General features: G+C 34.6%; 1 protein-coding gene across 3 annotated transcripts in view; it reads left to right on the top strand.

The window, feature by feature from the left end:
• Positions 1-25,085, top strand: part of LRBA (LPS responsive beige-like anchor protein) — a 737,558-nt gene that overhangs the window by 288,775 nt on the left and 423,698 nt on the right. For all 3 annotated transcript variants that reach the window (XM_027597848.2, XM_027597846.2, XM_027597847.2), the window contains one exon: positions 17,063-17,171. In XM_027597848.2, the coding sequence (XP_027453649.2) occupies positions 17,063-17,171 (109 nt within the window). The remainder of the gene's footprint in view (positions 1-17,062; positions 17,172-25,085) is intronic.

Genomic DNA, 25,085 nt, shown 5'->3' with positions numbered 1-25,085 from the left:
TTCTTAATTGGCTTTGTTGACATTTCTTCTTAAAACTTTAGTATCTCAATATGGGTGTTAATTTTGCCAGCAGAAATAGATGCAGCTGTTAGGTAGCTTTCTTTCTTCCTGCCAGCCTGCCTGCCTGCCATCCGTTCAACTAATATTTCTTAGGGCATTTTAAATTAAGTTCCTGATGTTATTCTAGGCAGCTGTAGTTATGACAGCTGCTCTTGAGCATTTCAAAGTCTTATAACTTCACTTGTTTAACTTGTGTTAGGAGGAACAATGCATTGGGTAAGTATTGGTCATCCTGCATGTTGTTCCTTATATTCTGAAGTTCTGAAAAACCAGTGCAAATTCCCTATAAATAAAATTTTTATAGCTTAAAATGCAAAGGGAATTTTCCTGTCTGTCTTGTTATGTAATTTCTTAATTTTTCTCTTTACTTATATTTTAAAGGAAAAAACAGGTAACAATTTCATTGGCTGATCAAATTTTAAAAGGTTTTGCTAGTAAAAGTGAGGAAAAGTAGTATAGAACCTGGTTTAAAGGTAGAATATTTGTTAAACATTTTCTTATAGTAAAAAATTTTAAGATGTATTCTCATCTTGAATTTTATAATTTGTTAAATATATGAGTAGTTTTAAAATGACTTATAATCACAATATTGGGTTTAGTTTCCTAAAAGTACACTTTGAGAACTTCCATAGCCTTCTACGATTTTTCTCTGAAATCTGCTACTATGACCCTCTTTTTTTCTTCATCCTTGAAAAGCACAATAAAGGGTAGATTATCCCACATCCTGTTGGGCACATTGCTTAATTATCCTTTGGGGATAGTATCTGCTTATTACAGCAATAATTCAGGCTTGTATCCCAATATGTAAATAGCCCTCATAAAAGACATAATGTTTCTAGTACTGATACACTTGTCTGTCTCTTCAAAATTCAACTGCTTAAATTGCACTTCTGCTTTCTGAGCATTCATTTAGTAGTTGCAGCATTTTCCTTCATTCTAAATGTCATAGATTCTTAATCAGTGCCTGTGGAGTAAATGAAAAGAAGAATGAATGAAAGGGAAGGTGAAGAGGGAAAAGGGAGGTATGGAGGGAGAGAGGGTAAAATGCATTTTACTCTGACCCCTTTGGGTTATATTTTGGTAAGAGACAGAGGTATTTATTGCACGTAAGTAAACAGTGTGGCTAGGATGTAGTCTTCTCTGAAACACCCAAAGATGAAATCTAAATTAGAGTTTTTCTCTTGGAAACTCTGCAGTGTTTCTTAAAGGGCTCATATGCTCTCTGGTAAAATTTTTAAAAATTATATGTGAGGTGATATATTTTATAGAAAAACTCAATTAAATATTTTAAACATTTGTTTGGAAGTGATCCCATCAGAAGTCATTGTTTCAAAGATGTATTGAGAGGTAATTTCATCTCTATTTACTCTAACCCTGGATCTAATAATATAGATGTTTATGTGGGTTGTTTAGAAAGAGGTATGTACTATTCTTTCCTCTTAAAGATTAGACCATTTAAATTAATGTTTATTATTTTGTGAAAATTCAATGGCTTTTAAAGAGGATTAGAATTTTCTCCCCTTAATTATAATAAGCATTTTCCTTCTTTTCTTCATGTGTTTTGGCTTAAGATAATCATATGGTCAAATTATTTTCACTTTTAATTTTCCGGCTTGATCTCAGTTTTCTATGGTTACTTTTCAGGCTTAAATGCAGTGGTGCTGCATTTAAATTGTGCTTTTCACCCCCTAAAAATGCTAAATTCCAGTAGGTTTCAGGGCTTTAGGTGTTGGGCATTGTAGGATTTGTTGTTTAACCTTTCTTACCAAGGCCAAAGCATGCAACTTCCAGACAAGGGTGGTATGTTTGTGTGGAAGTTTTGGAGCTGCATGCATTTTTTAAAACTACAAGTTTATGTATAAATGGATTCACTGTGTTAAATGAAAATGAATATAGAAAAAAGGGAGACAGATTAGTGGTGGGAGAAGAAAGAAAGCTAAACATTGAGAAGAGTTAAATGATAATAAAATGAAGATAGGAATCGGTTCATTCGGAAAATATTTATGCACATCACCTATGTGCTGGTTTGTGTTCTGGGGAATTGACAATGGACAGAATAGACATTCCTGCCCTCATGCAGTGTATTTTAATTAGCATAGGTAGACAATAAAGAAATAAAAAAGTTTATATGATGTCAGAGGGTGGTAAATGCTGCAAGATAAAACAGGGAGGGAAAGAATAGATACAATGTAGGGCAGAGGATGTTGCAATTTTAAATAAGGTTGTCAAAGTAGAATCTAAAAAGTAAGTTCCTATGAGATGCTAAACAATCGCTACTAGCCTTGAAGAGACAAAGGCAGTTATAGGAAAATAGAAGATGATAGATATTTTGTAACAGGGAAATCCTAAACTAGATTTGAAGTGGGGAGTAATCAGAGCTGTTTCCCTCATCGTTTTGCCTTTTTTTTTTTTTTTGCATAAAACGATCTCTCTCTCTCTCTATATATATATATATAATCTCCTTGAGAATAAATTCTTGCACACTGGTCCTTCTGCTTCCATTCTAACCTTTCTACTGCCATGAGTTACTGTTTTAAAATGCTCAACGAGGGGTTGTTCAAAATAAATTTGGAAAAATAGGTTGGGGATATTGGGCTGTGATATTCATGTTAAATTTGAAATTTATATTAAATTACTGAGCTCTGTTATATTTTCAGGAAGAAATAATTTTATGGAGTATTTGCTATTTCCATCCCAATAGTAAAATGTATGGATACATTGTGTTCTCCTTAATAAAAAGGATACTGGCTTTTAGAAGTGGGTACCATCTGGGCTAGTTCTAAACTGAAGATCTAGATTTTCTTTAAATATGTATGACGCCTGTTAAAGAATTTTGAAAACTGTTTAAAAATACTCTTTTTTTTTTAGTCACCAGCTTGTTCTTTTTAGGGCTTCAGGGTTGTATATTCTATGTTAGACCCTTTGCATCTCTAACTCAAAGTTGTTACTAAGAGCCGTACCTGAGAAAGGAGTAAAGAGATACCAGTTTAAAGATCTTTTGATATTGAATTATTAAATATGCCATGTATGTGTGTGAGGGGAGTTGTGAACAAGGAAGCATTTACATGGAAAGTTAGGTAATAATTCTGCAATTTAAGAATGAGGACTATGTTAATAAAAGCAGATACAGTCTGAGGAATGAGGTTTAGTAGTTGTCATATTACTCCAGGAAGACTTTGGAAACATTTTTTTTTCGCCCTGGAAGAAATTGGCTTATGACTGTTCTCTGTAGTTAATTCTAAAGAAATCGCAATTTTAGAAGAATTGCCAGTTCAGGAGCATTGCTTCCATATTGCAGTTGTTAGGGTGCAGAAAAGTGGTAACTTTCCTATTTGTGGTGAAGATGTTTAGTAGAGAAATCTGACAGTTTCTGCTAATGGGGGTCACAGAAAGCTCAGGAAACAGAACAGTAATATTGGAAAACTCTTGGTGAAAATGTGTGTATGTGCTTACCCAAGGTCTAGACTAGTATAATCAGATGTGGACAATGGGCTGTAATGTAGTTATGGGAGATGGTTGTCATCATTACTGTTATTTATTGCGCCTCTAGCATGAATCTTTTCTAGTTGGTCACTTGATAGGGCTGTTTGTTTCCTAAGGCTGACACAAGCATTTTTTCTCCTTGCACTGTAGGTATAAATTATACATAGTTTTTCTTCTTAATATTAAAATATGTGAATCATTTTGTGCTCTACATTTAGAGATTTAATCTATTATACAATGAACCTAATGTTTTTAGACCGCTTACTATAATTAAAACTTTAATCTTTATTGGAAATAATAGTTTGTACAACTATTAGGTAAAATTACAGTTGCTAAATGCTGTATAATTTGTATATTTAGGAAAATATGCATATAGATGGAAAAAGAATTGGTCCCTTAGAAAAGCAAAAAGAAAACCCCTATTCATTTAGATATCTTATTACTTAAATCTGTCAAGTCATTTTTATTTTTTCATAATGAAAGAAAAAGTCATATTTGTGTGTCTAAATGGGAGGCCTGTAATTTAAAAGCATTTTGTAAATTATGAAGGAATTCATAATTCTTGTTTGAAAGTAATATTAAATAACTTATACATATCCTAGTCAAATTTCATAATATTAAGGTTAGACAGTAATATTCTGTATGATGCAGTGAAAATGTTGCAAACTTAAAATTCTGATATATTTATGTCTAACCTAAAAGCTCTAGAGTTTTGCTTTGAATTGCTTAGATAAATTTAGATACTTGAGAATATTTACTTTAAACCATTGCCACAAACTATGCATTTATCAAATAATGACTGTAGACTATGTACAGCCTACCTAAATAGTACCTCTCAGGTGCTATGGTTGATTAAAAAAGAATAATTAAATGATGTGCTTTCTCAATCAGCTGTGGTCTGACAGTGAAAATAAAGGAATAGCAATCAAACAGAATTTTTCTGATACTGTATAAACAAATATATACTATATATATATGTAAAATAAACATTAGATGTAAGATTTATGAAAATAAGTCTTTGTAGAATAGAATTGCAGAATATTACTTAGAGGGAAAGAGGATTGAATTGTATCTTAATGGAAATTGAGATTTTGTATGTAAAGAAAGGACAAAAAATAGGTTTGGGGTGGTTTTGGCATTCATTTTCTAGCATTTGTTTAGTACCTATTTATTGATTGTATCCTATGTGCCAGACACTCTTGTGGAGTCTGAAAATAAAGCTGTGAACAAGATTCAACTGTCATGGAGGAGAGGATAAATAATAAACAAGTTAGTGAACAAATAATTCAGATAGTAATAAATGCTTAGAGGGAAACAAAGCAGGTTTATGTTATGAGAGTGAAGAGGGGAAAGTTTTTTAGGGAGGCCAATATATTGAGTGTTTAGAGTAGATTTGTGAAGTGACACTTGATTTGAATGAAGAAAAGTAGCCAGTCAGTTTGAGATTTAGGTCACAACATTTTAAGGTGAGGAAATAGCAAAACAAAGGCCTTGAGGAGGGAATGATGTTTGTTTATTATTGAAACAAAAGGCTGGAGTGACTCAAACAAAAGGAGTAAGGAAGGGGTTTAGAAATGTTAGAAATGTTGAGGTTTCAGATCACATTTAGGGCCCTGTAAGCTGGGATAAGAAATTTGGATTTACTCTTACTTAGTAAGAATATATTGCAGAGGGGCGCCTGGGTGGCTCAGTCGGTTAAACACCTGCCTTTGGCTCAGGTCATGATCCCAGGGTCCTGGGATCAAGACCCGCATCGGGCTCCCTGCTCAGTGGGAAGCCTGCTTCTCCCTCTCCCACTCCCGCTGCTTGTGTTCCCTCTCTCACTGTGTCTCTCTCTGTCAAATAAATAAATAAAATCTTTAAAAATATATATATATTACAGAGTTTTAAGGAGAGGAGTGGCATAATATGACTTTTTGTTTTTGGTTTTGTTTTTTGATGGTGACATTAAATGTAAGTGTTTTCTAATTTTAATTTATTTTTAACGTAGATTAAAGTGTACGGTACAGTGGCATTAAGTATATTCACGTTGTTCTGCAACTGTCTTTACCATCCATCTCCAGAACTCATTTTATCTTGCAGAATTGAAACTCTACACCCATTAAGTAACTTCCCCATTCCTCCCTCCCCACCAGCCCCTGGAAAACACCATTGTACTTTCAGTCTCCATGAATTTGACTACTCTAGGTACCTTGTATGAGTGGAATCATACAGCATTTGTCCTTTGGTGTCTGGCTTTATTTACTTAGCATAATGTTTTCGAGATTCATCCATGTTGTGGCCCATGTCAGAATTTTCTTTTATTTCATTGTACGCACATACCCCATTTTATTATTCATTCATCCGTTGGTGGACACTAGATTGCTTCTACCTTTTGGTTTTTGTGAGTAATGCTGCTAGATGCTGTTTTCAGTTCTTGTGACTCTAAACCAAGCAGTGGAATTGCTGTATCGCATGATCCATATATGATCATATTTTAATTTTTTTGAGGAATTGCCATACTGCTTACCTTAGTCGGGGCACAATTTCACATTCCCACCAACAGTGCATAAGAGTTTCAATTTCTCCATATCCTTTCTAACATTTTTTTTAAGATTTTATTTATTTATTTATTTGAGAGAAAGAGAGAGAGAGAGACAGCATGATAGAGGAGAAGGTCAGAGGGAGAAGCAGGCTCCCTGCCCAGCCAGGAGCCCGATGTGGCACTCGATCCCAGGACTCCGGGATCATGACCTGAGCCGAAGGCAGTCGCTCAACCAACTGAACCACCCAGGCTCCCTTTTCTAACATTTTTTTTTTAATCCTAGTGCTTATTTAAGTGGACTTAGGTGCTATTTATTGAAGTGGAAAAAAGTGAGGTAGAGATAGGGAAAGAGGTTTTATTGAGAATGGGTAGGTAGAATCAAGAGTTGCATTTTGGAAATGTTAAATTTGAAATGCCCGTTGGGTATTCATGTGAAGATTTCCGTTGGACAGTTGGTTATATGAGTTGAAAATACAGGGAACCAAGAGAGCAGGGTTAGAGATACAGAAATCAGCCTGTAGGTGAGATTGAAGGGTCACAAGATGGATGAGATAATTTGGATAGAGGAAAGGGCACAGAACTGAGCTGTGGGACACAACAAAATTTAGAGGTACAGAGAAGGAGACAGGAAAGGAAAAAGTGAAGAAGCAGCTAGTAAGTAGGTGGAAAACCAGGAAACTGCTATATCATGTTGAAGAAGATAGAAGAAAATGTTTTAAGAACCTTAAGGTACTTATCACATTACCTTACTATTTGCATGTAGTCCTACCTTCCTATGTGAGATGGTAAACTCCTTGTGGACAGTTTTATGCATCTCTGTATTCCTCACATTTAATAGCCTAGAATTGCCTGGCATCAGTGAGTATGCAAAGAATTTATTTTCCCGACAAACACTGCTGGAAACCATCTATGCCCTGAGGATATAAGGATAAATTATATAGGGTTGGTGGAATCTGGAATATAATATAATTGAAATGGTTTCATACAGAATGATACGATGTAATAAGTACCACAACAGAGGCATGCACACCTTGGTAGAGGATTAATTCTGTGGAGGGAAAACAGATGTAGGATCAGGAAAGGTTTTATGTAGTTGACTTTTGAGTTTTGCTTTGAAGATTAGTAAGATAGGCAAGATGGAATAAGAAATGAGGTCATTCCTGGCTGGGAGAATAGTAGGAACAGATGCAAAAAGGTGTAAAATACAGGGTGTAATGTTTGAGAAAGCAGTCTTAGAGTATAAAGGAGTAGCAGAAGGGAGCCTGGTTTCTAAGCCATGCAAAGATGTTAGGTCTCTCTTGTAGATCATGGGAAGGTAGTTAAAACTAAAAAGTGTACTGTAATGATCAGGTTTTCATTTTGGAAAAATAACTTTGGTGAAGCATTGGCTAGAGTAATAAGACTAATGGAAAGAAGTTTGGTGGCTATTGTAATAATTGTAGCCATGATGTTGAGTGCCTGAGGGACACTAGAAAGTGTTACAGAGACAAACAGCTTTTTTTGCTTTTTTTTTTTTTTAAGATTTTAGTTATTTGTTTGAGAGAGTGAGCGAGAGAGAACACAAGCAGGGGGAGCTGCAGGCAGGGGGAGAAGCTCCCTTGTTGAACAGGGAGCCCGATGTGGGGTGAGCCAAAGGCAGATGCTTAACCAACTGAGCTACCCAGGTGCCCCTCCATCGGTGGTCTTTTTTTTTTTTTTTTTTTTTTTTGGTAAATTTTGAGGAGTACATAATCATTTTTGCTTCTACTGAACTATGATAGCATATGTGTTCCTATGTAGTAATTATTTTATTATCTCTTGCTGCCTAACAAATTACCACAAACATTGCAGTTTATTATTTGTTTATTTATAATATTTATTTGAGAGAGAACATTGGTGTGGGGTTGCGTGGGGGAGGGGCAGAGGGAGAGGGAGAAAGAAACTCAGATGGACTCCTTGCTGAACACAGGGCTCCATCTCACCGCTGTGAGATCACGACCCAGAGATCACAACCTGAGCTAGAACCAAGAGTCAGACGCTTAACCAACTGCACCATCTGGGTGCCCCTGAAGTTTAAACCAACATATATTTCCTGTCTTATAATTTGTGTGTGTCAGGTGTTTGGGTACAGCTCAACTGGATACTCTACTTAGAATTCCCCACATCGTAAAAGTGTTGGCCAAGCTGTGTTCCTCTCTGGAACTTGGATTCCTCTTCCAATCTCACATTGTTTTTGACATAATTTTGTTTCTTTCACTTGTAAGACTGAGGTCCCAATTTTCTTGCTTGCTGTCACTAGCATCCAATCTCAGCTCCTAAAGGCTGCCTGTAGCACTTTGTCATATGGTCCTCTCACAACATGGTTTTCAAGGATGGCTGGAGAATTTCTCTGGTCTGCTAAAGCAGAGCGTTCTAATGTAACATGTCACAGGAATGACTGTCCCTTTACCTTTGCTGTGTAAAGTAACTTTTTAAGGAATGACTATCCCATCATCTTTGCTATTGTCTGTTTCCTAGAAGCATGTCCCAGATTTTGCCCAGATTAAATTCAGTAGGATGGGATAGAAGACCTTGACTCGTTGGAAGTTACCTTGGAGTTTGTCTGTCATACATTTATAAGTTTAAAGCTGGAAAGAAACAGAGTATTCTCTTCTCCCCAACTAAAATACAAGAAAAACTTGTCTCCAGTGCTTAGCTTAGTCTTTATAGCAAAGTAGATGTTGCACAGATATTTTATAGTGATTCAAAAGACAGAGGGAATTATGTACAAACATGTTAAAGGGTCAGAAGGCATGTTCATTTATAGTGTAGATGAAATGATTAAGGCTTGATTTTTAGGACATCAGCTGTGAAATACAGAGCATAAATTAAATCTGGAAATACTACAGAGAAAAACTGACAGTGTTTGCTGATTCATGAGGAGTCTGTAGGAAGGTGGTAGGGAAGAGGGAGGAGATGAGAATAACTTTGAGGTTGCTTGGTTAGGGACTGGGAGGGTGGTGTGTCCTTGACTAATCAATCCAATTAATGTTTGAGTGCTGTGAGGCAATATATTGATGTTAATTCATGATGTGGTTTTTGGTCTCTAGAGAGAAACTAAGAAGCACAAACCAGTATTTCATGTTTATACTCATGAAAACCCTTGCTTTCTCGATCTGTAGAGTCATAGGAAGTTATTCATTAGCTGATTTTAAACTTGCACTAGGGATTGTTTTTTATCTGTAATGTCTGAATGTGTACTGTTTAATAGCATTTGAGAAATACCCTAATGATCTTCCCCAAAATCTTAAGACAATGCATTAACTTCTAAAGTGGCTGGGTTACAGTTTTGGGATAGTGGATAGAGTCTGACAGATTTGGAATCAAATTATAAATAGTGTATATGAACTTAATAGAGATATGGAGGGTCGCCCTGGTGGCTCAGTTCTTGGTTTTGGCTTAGGTCATGATCTCACGGTCGTGAGAGCAAGCCCTGAGCCAGGCTCTGTGGTAGGCATGGAGTCTACTTAAGATTCTCTCTCTCCCTCTCCTTCTCCCTCTGCTTCTGCCTCTCCCCCCACTCATGAACATGTGCTCTCTTTCTCTCTCAACAAAACAAAGCAACAACCAAATAGAGGTATGGAAGAAGTGGAGAGCAGAAAGCCATTCTATTTTCTATAAAGATCTTCTGTTTTTCTTTTAATTATTCCTTATCGTAAAACTTCAAAGAATAGAGAAATACAAGGGGGAAAGCATACAGCCCTACTTTCTAGAGCAGAGGCTGGCATAGTGCTTTGGAAAGGGCCAGATAGTAAATATTTTAGACTTTGCAGGACATACAGTCTGTCACTGCTACTCAACTTGTTGCAGTTACGATGTTAGAATAGCTGTAGATAATAAACAAATGGGCATGGCTTTGTTCCAATAAAACTTTATTAACAAAAACCACTGGCAGGCCAGATTTGGCCCACAGGCCCTATTTTGCTGACCTCATTCTAGGTAAATGGCAGTTTGGTGTATTTTCTTTCATACTTTTCCCAGATTCCTATTGTACATAATATTCTTTTAATTTTCCTTTCTCACTTAACAATATATTGTAGTAATCCTTTTGTTGTCAACTCAGAAGAATCTATCTCATTATAGGTTTGCCTATTTTCGTTCTTTTAGCTTGTCACTTTTATAAACTGTTTTAGTGAAATTCCTTGTACACATAGTTGTATTTCTGTACTTGTGGGAACATGTTCATATGGTAACTTAGGAGGTGTGTAATGATTGCTTTGTATCAAAGTCTATGCATATTTTATTGACATTTTGATTAAAATATTGCTACAGGGGCGCCTGGGTGGCTCAGTTGGTTAAGCGACTGCCTTCGGCTCAGGTCATGATCCTGGGGTCCTGGGATCGAGTCCCGCATCGGGCTCCCTGCTCAGCGGGGAGTCTGTTTCTCCCTCTGACCATCTTCCCTCTCGTGCTCTCTATCTCTCATTCTCTCTCTCTCAAATAAATAAAATCTTAAAAAAAAAAAAATATTGCTACAAACACAAGTACCCCATGAAATGAGAATGGGTTCCTGTTATCTGTTTGTACACATGCTGTTGTTGATAACTGTTGTTGGGTCTAAGTTTTGTAGGTAGGCATTGTCTAGTTGCAATTTAGTACTTAGGCTATTAGATTAAAAAAAAATCCTAATCCTGCCCAACCTTTCTTTCCAATTCCTTATAAAGAAAGAAGTTTAGAAGGCCTATGCATAGCAAACTTGTTCCAGAAGCATTGCATTTATATGAAATGAATCATTTTATTAGTATTCATTGTAGGTAAATGGTGTTGTGGAAGTATTCATCAAAATGGGACAGTTGTTCATATATCCAAGGTATTTTGCTGGAAAATTTAGAACTCTGTTATCATTATTAAATGATATGAGTCATTACATGGAGAGGTCTTAAGTAGCACCAAAGGTAAACCATCTCTTTAACTCTTGCCTTCTAATACCATAGAGGAGTTTAAAAAAAACTTTTTATACAAGATGATTCATATAGTATATATTCTTTTGTACTTTTGCCCAACATTGTTAGTGAAATTTTGTTATGTATAACATTAGTTGGTTCTTTTGGTACTGTTTAGTATTTTATTATATGAATATTCTACTATTTTAAAAATCCATTTTTTACTCTTAGTGGGCACTTGAGTAGTTGCTAGTCTTGGCTATTATAAGTAAAGTTGCTATAAACCCTTTTTTCACATATTTTGTGATTATGAGAGTCCCTGTTGCTTCTTATCCTTGCCAAAATTTGACAGTACCCCCCCTTTTTTTAATATAGTAATTCTGGTGGGATGTAGTATAGCTTATGGTTTTATTTGTATTTCCCTGGTGACCAGTAATCTTGAACACCTTTTCATGGGTTTATTTGTCTTCTTCTGTGAAGTGCTTACTCGTGTACTTTGCTCATTTTTAAAAATTATGATTATTGTCTTTATTTGTAAGAATTTCTTATATATTTAAGCTATAAGTTCCTTGTTGACTGTAAGTATTCTGAATGTATTCTCCCTTCTGAAAGTTTTTTTTTTTTTAATTCTCTTCATGGTGGCTTTCATAAGCACAGATCTTTAATTTTAAAGAAGCTCAGTTTATCAATATTTTTCATTATGTTGTGTTTTGTTTTTTTTTTTCAAGAAACCTTTAAGTCATTAAAGATACTATTGTATGTGATCTTATGAAAGCTTCTAGAAGTGTTTAGGTCTTGTCTATGATCCATTTGGAATTGATTTGTTTGTTACAGTTTGAGATAGAAGTCAAGGTTAACTTTGTTCATATGACTGATTGATCTAGGACCAGTTATTGAAAAATCCCATCTTCTTCCTCCTTACTGGAAAAGTACCTTGATTTTAAATCTGGTGAGCATATATGTGTGAGTCTGTTTCTGGATGTTCTCTTCTGATTCATTGGTCTGTTCATCTGTGTTTGCCCCAGTACTATACTGTTTTGATTAATATATCATTATAATGAGTCCTAATATTTGGTGGTATTAGTCCTCTGTTAAGATTATGATTGTTGTTATTCCTCCTCTTTCCTCCTCCTCTTTAAGAATGTCTCAGCTATTCTTTGTTCTTTCCATTTTCATATAACTGTTAGAATAAACTTATCAAATTCCGTAGAGAGATCTGCTAGAATTTTGAATGGGATTTGTTATAGCTATACATCACTTTGTGGAGAATTGATTGAGCCTTTCACTTTCATTTTCATGAACATGGTACGAACCTTCTTTAATTTCTTTAAGTGTTCTTTAACTTCTCTCAGCATTCTTTTTGTTTATATATAGAATTCTGGACATTTGGTTAGTTCCTACATATTTTGATGATCTTTAATGCTTTTCAAAGGAGTACTTAAAATTATTTCCACTTTTTGGGTAACTATTAAGTAGAGTGTAGTAGATTTTTCTATATTTTGCATACCACTTGTAGTGATCTAGATCACTTGAATCTAGTGACCTTTCTAAATTCAATTATTAATTTTAATTGTTTACATATTCTTTTGGATTTTATTAGTTTTTTGAAAGAACCAGTTTATTGATTTTCTAAAGTGCATTTTTATTTCATAATTAATTAATTTCTACTTTGCTTTTTTTATTTTCAATATATTGAGTTTTCTGTGATCTATTTCTCATTTCTTCAGTTGAATACTTAGGTAATTTGTTTTCAGAGTTTCTTCTTTCTTTATTCAGTGTATAAATTTCTCTCCAGGCATAGATTTAGCAGAATCCCACATTTTAGTTTGTTGTTTTCATAATCTTTTAGTTCAAAGTGTTTTCTAATTTCCATTATCATGTTTCTTTTCTTATATAGAGGTGTCTTCATAATTTTCAAATATTGGTGGGCACAAGTGTTATTACTGTGTCAACAATATTACCAAAATCTGGCCTTAAAGAAACATGCATTTATTATCTCATAGTCTCTGTTGGTTAGGATTCTGGGCATGGCTTGTCTGGCCCCTCTGCTTCAGGTTCTCTTATAAGGCTGTAGGTAAGGTGTTTGTGAGTCATTTGATGTTTGACTGAGGAAGTATTTGCTTCCAAGTTCATCTGGTTGTTGGCAGGATTTAATTTTTTGTGAGTTGATGGGATTGAGTCTCAGTTCCTTCCTGGTGTTTGTCTGAAGGCTGTACTCTGCTTCTTACCACGTGGACTTCTCCACAGGGCAGTTCATAACATGCCAGCTTTCTTTAGCTAATCCATCAGGGTGGAGATTGAATAGAGGGAGACTGCTAGTAAGATGGAAGTTTGAATCTTACTTAATGTAATAATGGAAATGATTTCTTCAATTTTGCCATGTTTTATTGCTTAGAGGCATGCCATAGCTCCTATCCACAATTTCAGGGAGAGGATTATGTAAGGCTGAGGATACCAGAAGTTTGGAAAATTGGAGGCCATCCTAGAGTTTCTTTGTGCAGAATGTTTGATTTTTTTTCTAATGTAGTTCTGCTGTGTCAGAGAATGTACTGAGTATGATTTCTTCCTTTGAAATTTATTACAGATTTCTTTATGACCCCACATTTTTCCCATTTTGTATATGATCCATGTTTTCATGATAAGCATATTTATTCTTCACTTAGTGGGTGTAATGTGATATATGTGTCCATTTTATCAGGTTTGTAATCACACTGTTAAAATGTGCTATAGCTTTATATCTTCTACACCTAGTTGTAAGTCATATTCTTAGGAACATAAAAATGTAGAGTCTCAAAATTCTGAATTTCTGTCTTTCTGACTCATTCACCTTATCACTCGAAGTATTTATTTCTTTATCTCTAATTTTGTTTCTTAAAGACAACTTTTTCTTACATTAATAAAGGTACATTAATCTTCTTTCACTATTTTTTAAATTGTTTATCTTTTTGAAAAAGGACTTTCAACATTTGTGCAACCTTATATTGAAACTGTGTTATGTTTAAACAGCACATACTTAAAAAAAAAGTACCTGACAGTAATTGTATCATTAAATTTGTTTGCTTTCTATATATTCCTGATGTATTTAGGTTAAAACTTAACTTACTATCTACATCCTTTTTAGTTGTTCCATGTTTTGTGTGTTTCTTTTTTTTTCTTTCATTTAAGCTAAGTGATTTTTGTTATTCAGTTGTTTTTTTTTCTACTGGTGGTTATACATTATTTTAGATACCTTTTGTGGTTGCCTAGGGATTGAAACATGAATATTAGAGTTGATAACATCTTAAACAAATTGGTTCTTTCACCAGTTCATGGACGTGAAAGAACATTACAACACTAATTTCTTTTAATTTCTCTTCCTTTGATTGCTATTATATATTTTAACATTATGATATTTTTGAATTTTAGAAGTCGTTATTGTTGCAAACATTCAGTATTCTTTTAGATTACCCATGTTGACTTTTTCTTTTGTTTTCTACCTCCTTATGTTAAATCAATCTGATACTATTTTCCTTGTCTGAAAAACTTCCCTTTTTAAAAAAATAATTTGAGAGAGAGTGAGAGAGAGAGATCATGAGCAGGAGGGAGGAGTAGAGGGGGAGGCAGACTCCCTGCTGAGCAGGGAGCCCAATGCGGGGCTTGATCCCAGGATCCTGGGATCATGACCTGAGCTGAAGGCAGATGTTTAACCGACTGAGCCACCCAGGCACCCCTGAAAAACTCCCTTTAATGTGGGTTGTCTATTGACAATTTCTCTGTTTTGTTTGTCATTAAATGTGCTTATTTTGCTTTTGCCTGAGAGGAAAAATTTTTCCTCTCTCCTCTTATTTTCTTTCTTTGGGGGCCAATGAATCAAATTGACAAAAGACAGACTGGCAAGAGAAAAGACATTTTTAAAAATTCATGGATGTTTGGGGTGGGCTGGGTGGCTCAGTCGTTAAGCATCTGCCTTCGACTCAGGTCATGATCTCAGGGTCTTGGGGATCGAGCCCTGCATGGAGCTCCCTGCTCAGAAGGGAGTCTGGTTCTCCCTCTCGCACTCCCCCTGCTTGTGTTCCCTCTCTCGCTGTGTCTCTCTCTGTCAAATGAATAAATAAAATCTTTAAAAAAAAAATAAATTTCATGGATGTTTAAGAGAATTCATAGAAAAATGTGACTCAAGAAAGAGGTTAAATTTTGAGGCTTTATCCCATCTTATTATGTGAGGGCATTTAAGGGAAAACAAATGACTTTAAGGAAAGATAAATGGGACCCTTAGGAGAATAGATGGGAGATAAGATGCTTTTGTGACAGTGTCCCTTTAGACAATTTCTTATCCAGGTGCTGACTTCTAAGTCTCTACGTAATAGGAGTCATTCTTTCCTGATTGTGAAACTTCAGTGGAGAGGACTTGCAACAGATGAATTGTTTTGGGAGACTGTGCTTCTAGGCAGATAAGGGGAGTTCAGAAAAAAGACTTTTCACAGTGGTATATTTTGGATACTTTCACTTTTATTTTTAAAAGATGTTTTTGGGGCATAAAATTCTTAATTAGCTGCTCTTTTTGTTTAGCACTTGATAGAGGTCATTGCATTCTTACTTGGCTTCCATCAGTCTTATTCTTGCCCTTTTGAAGGGTTGTAAGTGCCCTCACCTCTTCCACTTTCTCCCTCCCTCTGGCTAAGATTTTTTTCCTTTGACAGTTTTATTATGACATGACTAGGTATGGTATTCTTTGATCCTGCTTGGAGTTTGTAGCACTTCAACATATGGTTCAATGGCTTTTCCCCTCAATTTTCAAAGATACTTCCCATTATCTCTTCAAATATTGCTCTTTTTGAATTATTTGTCTTTTTTCCTTACTCTAGATACACTCCTGTTAGACCTTTTTACCATGTTCCATATGTCTGTTACTTATTTGGTCAGGTTTTCATCATTTTTCTTACCCTGGTTCTGTTTATTTGTCATTGACCTATTCTTCAGTTAAGTACTTCTTTATTTGAGTTTAATAAGCTGGTAAATCTATTCTTAATTTCATATTTGTTTTGTTCAGTGGTTTAACAGTTTCCAATCTCGGAATTCTTTTTCTTAGAATCTGTTGTCCTGAACCATAACTACAGGGTTTCAATGTTCAGATATGAAACTTTACTATCTTGATTGTCTGAGTTGTCTTCTATTTGGTTTTCATTCCTTTATTGTTGTCTCTTTTTATTCCTGTTATTTGGTGATTGACTGTTGGAAATTATATTTAAAATTACAGGGGTAAATGTAAGTCTCTAGGTGATGAGATCTTCCTCTAGGGATTTCCTTTTGATTTCTGATTACCAGGTAGTCTAGGTGCTGATTATGTTAATTTAGGACTGAGGTGATTCAAGGCTGGAGTTTTTTTTAAATCTTTGTGAGATTTTGCGCTATTTCCAGTTTGCCTGGATTATAGTTCTCCTGTGTTGGTATGTCTGTTTCTTTTCTCCTTATGAGATTTTGAAATTTTTGTTTAGCTTTTTGGCTCCTTCATAATCTAAGTACAAATCACTATAATGTTGTTTGAGAGTCTGTTTTAGTGTCTTTGAGGACTGGTCTATACTGTTTCCTAGGGTATACTTGGGTTCCTTTTGTAAGCCTGGGTAATCTAGGATCCCTCCACCTTGACAGCTTATAACATTCAATTTTTGTCTCCCTAGCACTGTAAAACTATCTCTGTTTAGCTTCTCTATTTCCACCGGTGAAAAGTAAATGGTTCAATGAAAAAAGTAATGCCGAATGTCATCTGTGTGCTCTCTTCTCTGGGATCTTACCTCCTTATATCGTGGCTGCCTTGTAAACTCTCCAGTACCTTAAAAAGATTAAAACACAAATTTAATCCAGCAGTTTTAGTTGTTTTCCTTGGATAGCTAGTTGGATAAAAGCTATTCTGCTATTGCCAGAAGGATAATTTTTTGCTATTATATCCTTTTAATTATTTAGTGTGACATAATGGCACTTCATTGGGTATGATGACAGGAGAGTAAACATCCTTTCCTGCCCCAAATAACAAGATACACTGGCTTTGAGCATTGATTAATTATATATGTTGTATGTGTATACATTTATTTATTTGACAGTATTCATCTCTTTATAGGTTGCTTAGCCAAACAATGAAGGATCATCTAGTAAGAGTAGCAAATGAAGCTGAATTTATCCTGAGCAGGCAACGAGCAGAGGATATTCACAGACATGCAGAATTTGAGGTAGGTTAAACATGTGGTAGGTGTGAGGAAATTGCCATTTTTAATGGTAATTGTGGGAAACTGCATAGGTAAAATGGTCTAAGCAAACATATATCGTCAAAAAATTAAATACGAATTTTTGAGAGTCATGGGGGATTCTGGGAAGATAGTACATGTCTCTGTAGCTCTCTCTTATCAACTCCATTTTATCTACAAGTTGCTCATGGCAGCTTCTGTGTTTGGTTGACCTGATCTTAACCATGTAAGTGGGTTTGGCTCTGGTAGTTTTCCTATAATGTGAGTTAATGAAGGACTTCTGCCCTCTCTGGGAAAGGCAGAGCTAATTAACCAGAAATGACAACCAAGCAGAAATGAAAATTGCTTTGTAGAGACAAGATCTTCCAGGTTCTAGGGAGAAGCTGAAACACAGAGGCATGAAGTTTCCTTACCTTTGAGGTATGAGACCATGCTAATATTTGTAGCTGAGGAAATGAGGGAGCACACAGCTTTCTTTTTGAGTCCTCACAGGGGGAGCAAGTGACAAGACCCATCATGGGACCACTGCTTATCTTGGCAGTTGTGTATGAACATGTGTAATGAATATGAATTCACAGAGGAAATTAGTGGTGCTGTGGGTATATAAATTATCAATATTCACACCTGAAGTGAAGTAGAAAATTTGACAAGAACATTTCCTAGGAATTAGAAAAAAAAATTAAAAAGTACCATCTGGGTTCTTTAGAAAATGTTAAAAGCAGATAATTCAAATGTTGCTGATATTCTTCTAGTGCATTAAAAAAGATGCACTCCCAGGACATTTTATACAGCTGTCACAACATGAAAAAGATACTGGAAAAGTAAGCTCTAGAGGACCAATTTCATTTAAGAATATGGGTACAAGTAAAACTTGAACCAACAATTTAACAACACAGTGAAAGAATTACATAGTGTGTCCACTTAGAATTTACTCATGGAATCCAAAGATGGTTTAATGTTAAGACATTTGCCTACAAAATAAATTATATCAACAAATTAAAAATAGAAAAATCATGTGAAGATATCAGTAAATGTAGAAAGAAGCATATGATAAATTTTAGCAACCAGCCTAATGTATGTAATAGTTTGAATATGATAAAGACTTTACTAAACATCCTTTTAAATGGTGAAAGCCATTTTTCTTAAAATCAGAAAAAAGAAGAGTGATCCCTACTATCGCCATTATATAACATTTTTTGATGTTTTTGTAAAGAGGTAAGATATAGTTAATGTACATGCTAGAAAATAAGAAATAATAATAATTTTAGATTTCTAATGCTATGGGGTAGGAGAATCTAAGAGATTCTTGAACATTTTTCTACCAGAATTAATAGGGACTTCAGTAAAATTATTGGATATAAGATAAATATGCAAGAAAATAATATCACTTGTTTTATGTCTTAGCAGGCAGTAGTCACTAAGAATGGAAATCAGTAATACAGTCTGTTTACAATTAACACAATACTATTTTGGGTCAAATTCTCTAAGAATGCACAGATGCTGTTTGGAACAAAACTATAAAAGCTTAATACAAAACAAAATATAAGCTACTGGAAAGTCATTCTATGCTGGATTGTATATGTTGCTCTGTGTGTGTGTGTATGTGTGAGAGGGGGGACAGACAGAATCAATCAGAAATCAGTTGACACTTATATAAGGTTGTAAGAGTAATACAAGAACTCTTGTTTACCCTTCTAGATTCTGTGATTCTTAGTTTTATTATATTTACTTTTCTCCCTCTATGTTTTTCTGAATTTGAGAGCGAGCTGAAGTCATAGCGATCTTCTCTTTTTAATTTCTTCAGTGAAAATTTCCTATGCCTGTTCTCTGTTTTAATTCTGTACAGTCCTGTTATTAAATCAGAAAATTAACGTTGGTTGTAACTAATATTACATTGGTTATTATTTAATCTACAGACCTTATTCATGTTTTCTCCATAATGTCTACATTTTACACAGTTATTAAATCAGAAAATTAACGTTGGTTGTAACTAATATTACATTGGTTATTATTTAATCTACAGACCTTATTCACGTTTTCTCCATAATGTCCTTTATAGTCAAAATGAGGTTTTAATGTCACAAAAATGTCAATTTTTCTCACATAAATAAATTCAGTGCAATATCCATTAGTATATACCATTCATTAGAAAAACAGTGGAGTAATTTGATACCTAAGTATCCCTTTAAAAATGTCCAAATATTAAATACTTCCAAATTATATATTCAGATATCCAAATATCCAGATAAAATGGGAAAATAAATAAATAAATAATAAATAAATTTAGTTTTGCTTTCTTTTGTAGGGTTTTAAGTATCTTCTGCCATGTGTGTTCCATCTTAGAAGCTGTGGACAATTGTCATAAAGGAAAAATGTGCTTAGGTTTTGAATCATTATTCGTCATTTCAGGAAATAATCTTGAGTCTACTTCTGTCCTGAGAAATTAGGCCTATATTTTTGCTTCCTTGCTTCATCAATTTTTGCTCTGTAGGTTTTTTTAGCATCTTCAATTAGAAGATGCAGAGAATAGCAATATATGCTCAGTTTGTTTCTCTCCATATATGAAGGTGTTAAGAAAATTTCTCAGAATTTTGTCAACTTAATATTATTGCTTTGGGCACATGGGACATGGTTAAGAACTAAACTCTGCTGCCCCCTTAGCTCTAGTTCTAGTATGTTTATTTTTATCATGGCAACCAATTATTTAATATTGGTGCTTTATGTTATGTTCCTTTTGTTGCTTGGTTATTTTTATTCTTTTTTTTGTTCAAAAATTTTTTTGTTTGCTGATTTTTTTAGGAATTGAAGGAAGAAAAAATGTTTTTAATTGCCATTTCAGCCTACCATTCTAACCTGGAACTTATTCCTTAGTGTCCTTTCTAATTAATTATGGAGAAGTTAGTTTGTGACTCTGGGTTGGGATTGTAGTTCATTCTTTTAATTCATTCCTTTAAAAAATTTTTAGTTATGATGGTAGTGGTGTTATATGTGTTTTTATGTGTATGAATGAGAGAGAATGAGGAAGGAGAAAACATGGAATTGACAAGAGGAAAAATACTTCTAAAACACTGTTATGCAAGAGATTAAAGTGGACTGAGAGAGTGTGTGTGTGTGTGTGCACGTGTGCGTGTGCTCAGTTCAAATGAAGGATGATGGTGACAACACTAGCTCATAATGCATGAGTCCTTACGTTGTGTGAGGAACTTTATGGTTGCTTTGTAGGTTTTTAACTAATTTAATCTTTACAGTAAAACCCTGAGGTAGAACTGTTACATCTCATTTTATGAATGAGAAAACAGCATAAAAACACAGTTACAGCTAGAATCCAGATCTAGGCATTTTATCTCTTAATCTGAAATCTATGTATTTGGCTCAGATTTTATTAGACTTCTATAGAATGTGTAAATAGGATTTAATCTTTGTCAAACACAGCAGCTTTATTCTGAGCTATTTAGTTTTATGCTTTATCTAGTACAGTTTTTCATTTTAATCTTTATCATCTTGCTATGAGCTTTGCAGTATTGTATAGTAATATTATAAAGCATGATAATAAAATACCAAAAAAACCCCAAATATTTCTAAACAAATTTTATTGTTACTTAAATTTTTAATAGGGAAAATATATCTGTTCATCTGTTCCATATGAGATTCACATTTAAGGGACCAAACTTGTTTTATATACTAGTCTTTTATTTTCATAGAAAAATAATTCCCTTTGTTTATATCAAAACACTCCGATTAATTGAGGCATGCTCATGTTTAATGTATTTCTAACTATATTGCTCTGAAATCTTAAAAAATACTCTACAGGATGCATATTCTTTTCCTAGACAGCTTATATTGTAAAGGCTAACTATATGCAGTCTTGAATTCATGCTATGCAGTCTTTAATGATATATCTGAACTTTATCTACTGCTAATTACTTCCTCCTGCAAAAAAGAGATGTTGTCATGTATTTAATGTACTATTTGTGGTTGTAAAATAGCTGACTTGTTTCATTTATTATCAGGGGATTGGTGACAGTGTAAATCTGAAATGCACATCTCTTTAGTTCATTGCATGATTATCATTGGAGTGGGATATCCTTGACATCTTCTGTTTTTGATTTATGTAGATGTTCCTTAAGTGTCATGACATCATTGATTAGGTGTACATCTTAACTTTTTTAATCTTACAGCTATAAAAGGAATGTTTATTAAAAATTATGTTGTGAGAAACATTGGATCCTCTTTGTAAATATAGTATATGCATTGGGTGTACACAGTTTACAACATTTTTGTTAAAAAATTTGTCGAAGTAGTTTATTTAAACTCATGACATATCTGTAAAACTTGTAATCAAGATTGTCACATAACGATTTAATTTTTAGGCATGTATGGAAGTTAAAATCCACTTCAGTAAGAATTTCTTAATGTCTTGGGCGCCTGGGTGGCTCAGTTGTTAAGCGGCTGCCTTCGGCTCAGGTCATGATCCCAGAGTCCAGGGATTGAGTCCCACATCAGGCTCCCTGCCCAGCGGGAAGCCTGCTTCTCCCTCTCCCACTCCCCCTGCTTGTGTTCCTGCTCTCGCTAACTCTGTCTCTGTCAAATAAATAAATAAAATCTTAAAAAAAAAAAAAATTTCTTAATGTCTTTTTGGCTGATGTTCCTGAGTTTCTTCATGTACCATACAGTAGAACTCACTCACTTAGCTTCAATGAAACTGCAAATTAGTGGCCAGGTAGCTTATTTGAAGTAATAAAAACAGATGTTTTTATGAAAAAAAGACCATGAAATGACTTGATTAATTCTTAATTTAGCAGTCTATGCATTTTTTAGATGAACGATTTAAATATATTTTCACATTAGTGAACAAACTTTTTCAATAAAATGAAGTGTTTTTTTTTTGCCAGTTTAAGTACTTTAAGGATTTTAAGAATTAATAAACAGTTCTATGGTATCACATATTTATGCCCATACCAAGGATAAAATAAATCCTTATGATAGTCTTTTGAGGTAAATATTGTTATTATCATCGTCCAACTTTTACAGATAAGGATACCTGAAACAGAGAGGTTAAGTGATTTGTTCTGGGTCATATAGCTAATATGTGGTAAAGCTAGGATTTGGATATAGATCTCAGTTTTAAGTTCTAAAATATCTGAGATATTTTTCTTTGTATTGTATAAGACTCTAATTTTATGCAAATACTTTAGGCAGTTTTTCCAAAATCATTTGTCTTTTGGTCAGCGAAGCTTTCTTTGTATCATATTACAGTGTTGTTTGTTAGGGCTTATTTCAAATGATTCTTTTGTGTTTCATACATTTTTTTTTTTTCCTTACTGATCTTCACAGTGATTAAGCTAATGTTTTGTTTTGTTGGGTGTTTTTACTTATCATTATGAAAATTTAAATATTACAGAAGTAAAAGATTAATGAACACTCATCATTTAGATTTAACAATTATAACATTTTGCCACATAGGCTTGTTTTTTTATTATTAAAGCGTATTGCAGACTTTGTGACAATTGACCACTTAATACTTCAGTTTAATTTCTAAAACATGAGACTACTTCCCTATGTAATTACATCATTACCATTTGTAAAAAGTAATAATTTACTAATATCTCTAATATCTAGTCTATAGTCAGATTTGCCTCTTAGTGCAAAAATGTCATTATCAGCTACTTGTCCTGATAAGCATCCCTTCAAGGGCTGCAAATTATAATTAGTTGTTAGGTGTCTTTAGTTTTTTTTGTTTTTTTTTAAATTTTGATCAACAAAATCCTACAGAAAAGTAAAAGGTTCTTTACAACTAATGTAAAAAAAATTAATGACATATAATTGATATACCATACAGTATATCCATCTTAATGTATATTTCCTTGGCTTTTAGTATATTCAGAATTGTGCAATTATCACAAATTTAAAAAATTTTTTTATTAACACATAATGTATTATTTGTTTCAGGGGTACAGGTCTGTGATTCATCAATCTTACATAATTCACAGCACTCACCTTAGTACATACCCTCCCCAGTGTCCATCACCCAGCCACCCTATCCCTCACACCGCCCTCCCCTCCAGCAACCCTCAGTTTGTTTCCTGAGATTAAGAGTCTCTTATGGTTTATTTCCCTCTCTGGTTTCATCTTGTTTCATTTTTCCCTCCCTTCCCGTATGATCCTCTGTCTTGTTTCTCAAAATCCTCATATCAGTGAGATCATATGATACTTATCTTTCTCTGATTGACTTATTTCACTTAGCATAATATCCTCTAGTTCCATCCATGTTGTTGCAAATGGCAAGATTTCATTTTTTTGATGGCTGCATAATATTCCATTGTATATCTATACCACATCTTCTTTATCCATTCACCTGTCGATGGACATCTAGGCTCTTTTCATAATTTGGCTATTGTGGATATTGCTGCTATAAACATTGAGGTGCACGTGCACCTTCTGATCACTACATAGGGCAGTTCTATTTTCAACTTTTAAAGAACCTCCACACTGTTTTCCAGAGTGGCTGCACCAGCTTGCATTCCCACCCGCAGTGTAGGAGGGCTCCCCTTTCTCTGCATCCTCACCAATATCTGTCATTTCCTGACTTGTTAATTTTAGCCATCCTGACAGGTGTGAGGTGGTATCTCATTGAGGTTTTAATTTGAATTTCCCTGGTCCCGAGCGATGTTGAGCACTCTTTCATGTGTCTGTTAGCCATTTGGATGTCTTCTTTGGAAAAATGTCTGTTCAATACTTCTGCCCTTTTCTTGATTAGATTATTTGTTCTTTGGGTGTTGAGTTTAATAAGTTCTTTATAGATTTTGGATACTAGTGCTTTATCTGATATGTCATTTGCAAATATCTTCTCCCATTCTGTCGGTTGCCTTTTGGTTTTGTTGACTGTTTCCTTTGCTGTGCAAAAGCTTTTTATCTTGATGAAGTCCCAATAGTTCATTTTTGCCCTTGCTTCCCTTGCCTTTGGCAATGTTTCTAGGAAGAAGTTGCTGCGGCTGAGGTCAAGGAGGTTGCTGCCCGTGTTCTCCTCTAGGATTTTGATAGATTCCTGTCTCACATTGAGCTCTTTCATCCATTTTGATTCTATTTTTGTGTGTGGTGTAGGGAAATGGTCCAGTTTCATTCTTCTGCATGTGGCTGTCCAATTTTTCCAACACCATTTGTTGAAGAGACTCTTTTTTTCCATTGGACATTCTTTCCTGCTTTGTCGAAGATTAGTTGACTGTAGAGTTGAGGGTCCATTTCTGGGCTCTCTATTCTGTTCCATTGATCTGTGTGTCTGTTTTTGTGCCAGTACCATACTGTCTTGATGGTGACAGGTTTGTAATAGAGCCAGAAGTACGGAATTGTGATGCCACCAGCTTTGCTTTTCTTTTTCAACATTCCTCTGGCTGTTCAGGGTCTTTTCTGGTCCATTCAGATTTTAGGATTACTTGTTCCATTTCCTTGAAAAAAGTTAATGGTGTTTTGATAGGGATTGCATTGAATGTATGGATTGCTCTAGGTAGCATAGACATTTCCAGAATATTTTTTCTTCCAATCGAAGAGCATGGAATGTTTTTCCATTTCTTTGTATCTTCCTCAATTTCTTTCATGCGTGTTCTATAGTTTTCCGAGTACAGATCCTTTGCCTCTTTGGTTAGATTTATTCCTAGGTATCTTCTGATATTGGGTGCAATTGTAAATGGGATCTACTCCTTAATTTCTCCTTCTTCTGTCTTGTTGGTATATAGAAATGCCACTGATTTCTGTGCATTGATTTTATATCCTGCTACTTTACTGAATTCTTGTATGAGTTCTGGAAGTTTTGAGGTGGAGTCTTTGGCCACTAGAGTTACGTCCATCAGCGGAGCAGACTTCTAAAAGTTCCGATTTTGTGTTCGCTGCTCTATCACTTGTCAG

This window comes from Zalophus californianus, chromosome 2 (assembly GCF_009762305.2).
Source record: "Zalophus californianus isolate mZalCal1 chromosome 2, mZalCal1.pri.v2, whole genome shotgun sequence".
NCBI lineage: Eukaryota > Metazoa > Chordata > Mammalia > Carnivora > Otariidae > Zalophus > Zalophus californianus.
The sequence above is the reverse complement of the archived record's forward strand: the minus strand, read 5'-3'. Positions and strand labels throughout refer to the sequence as shown.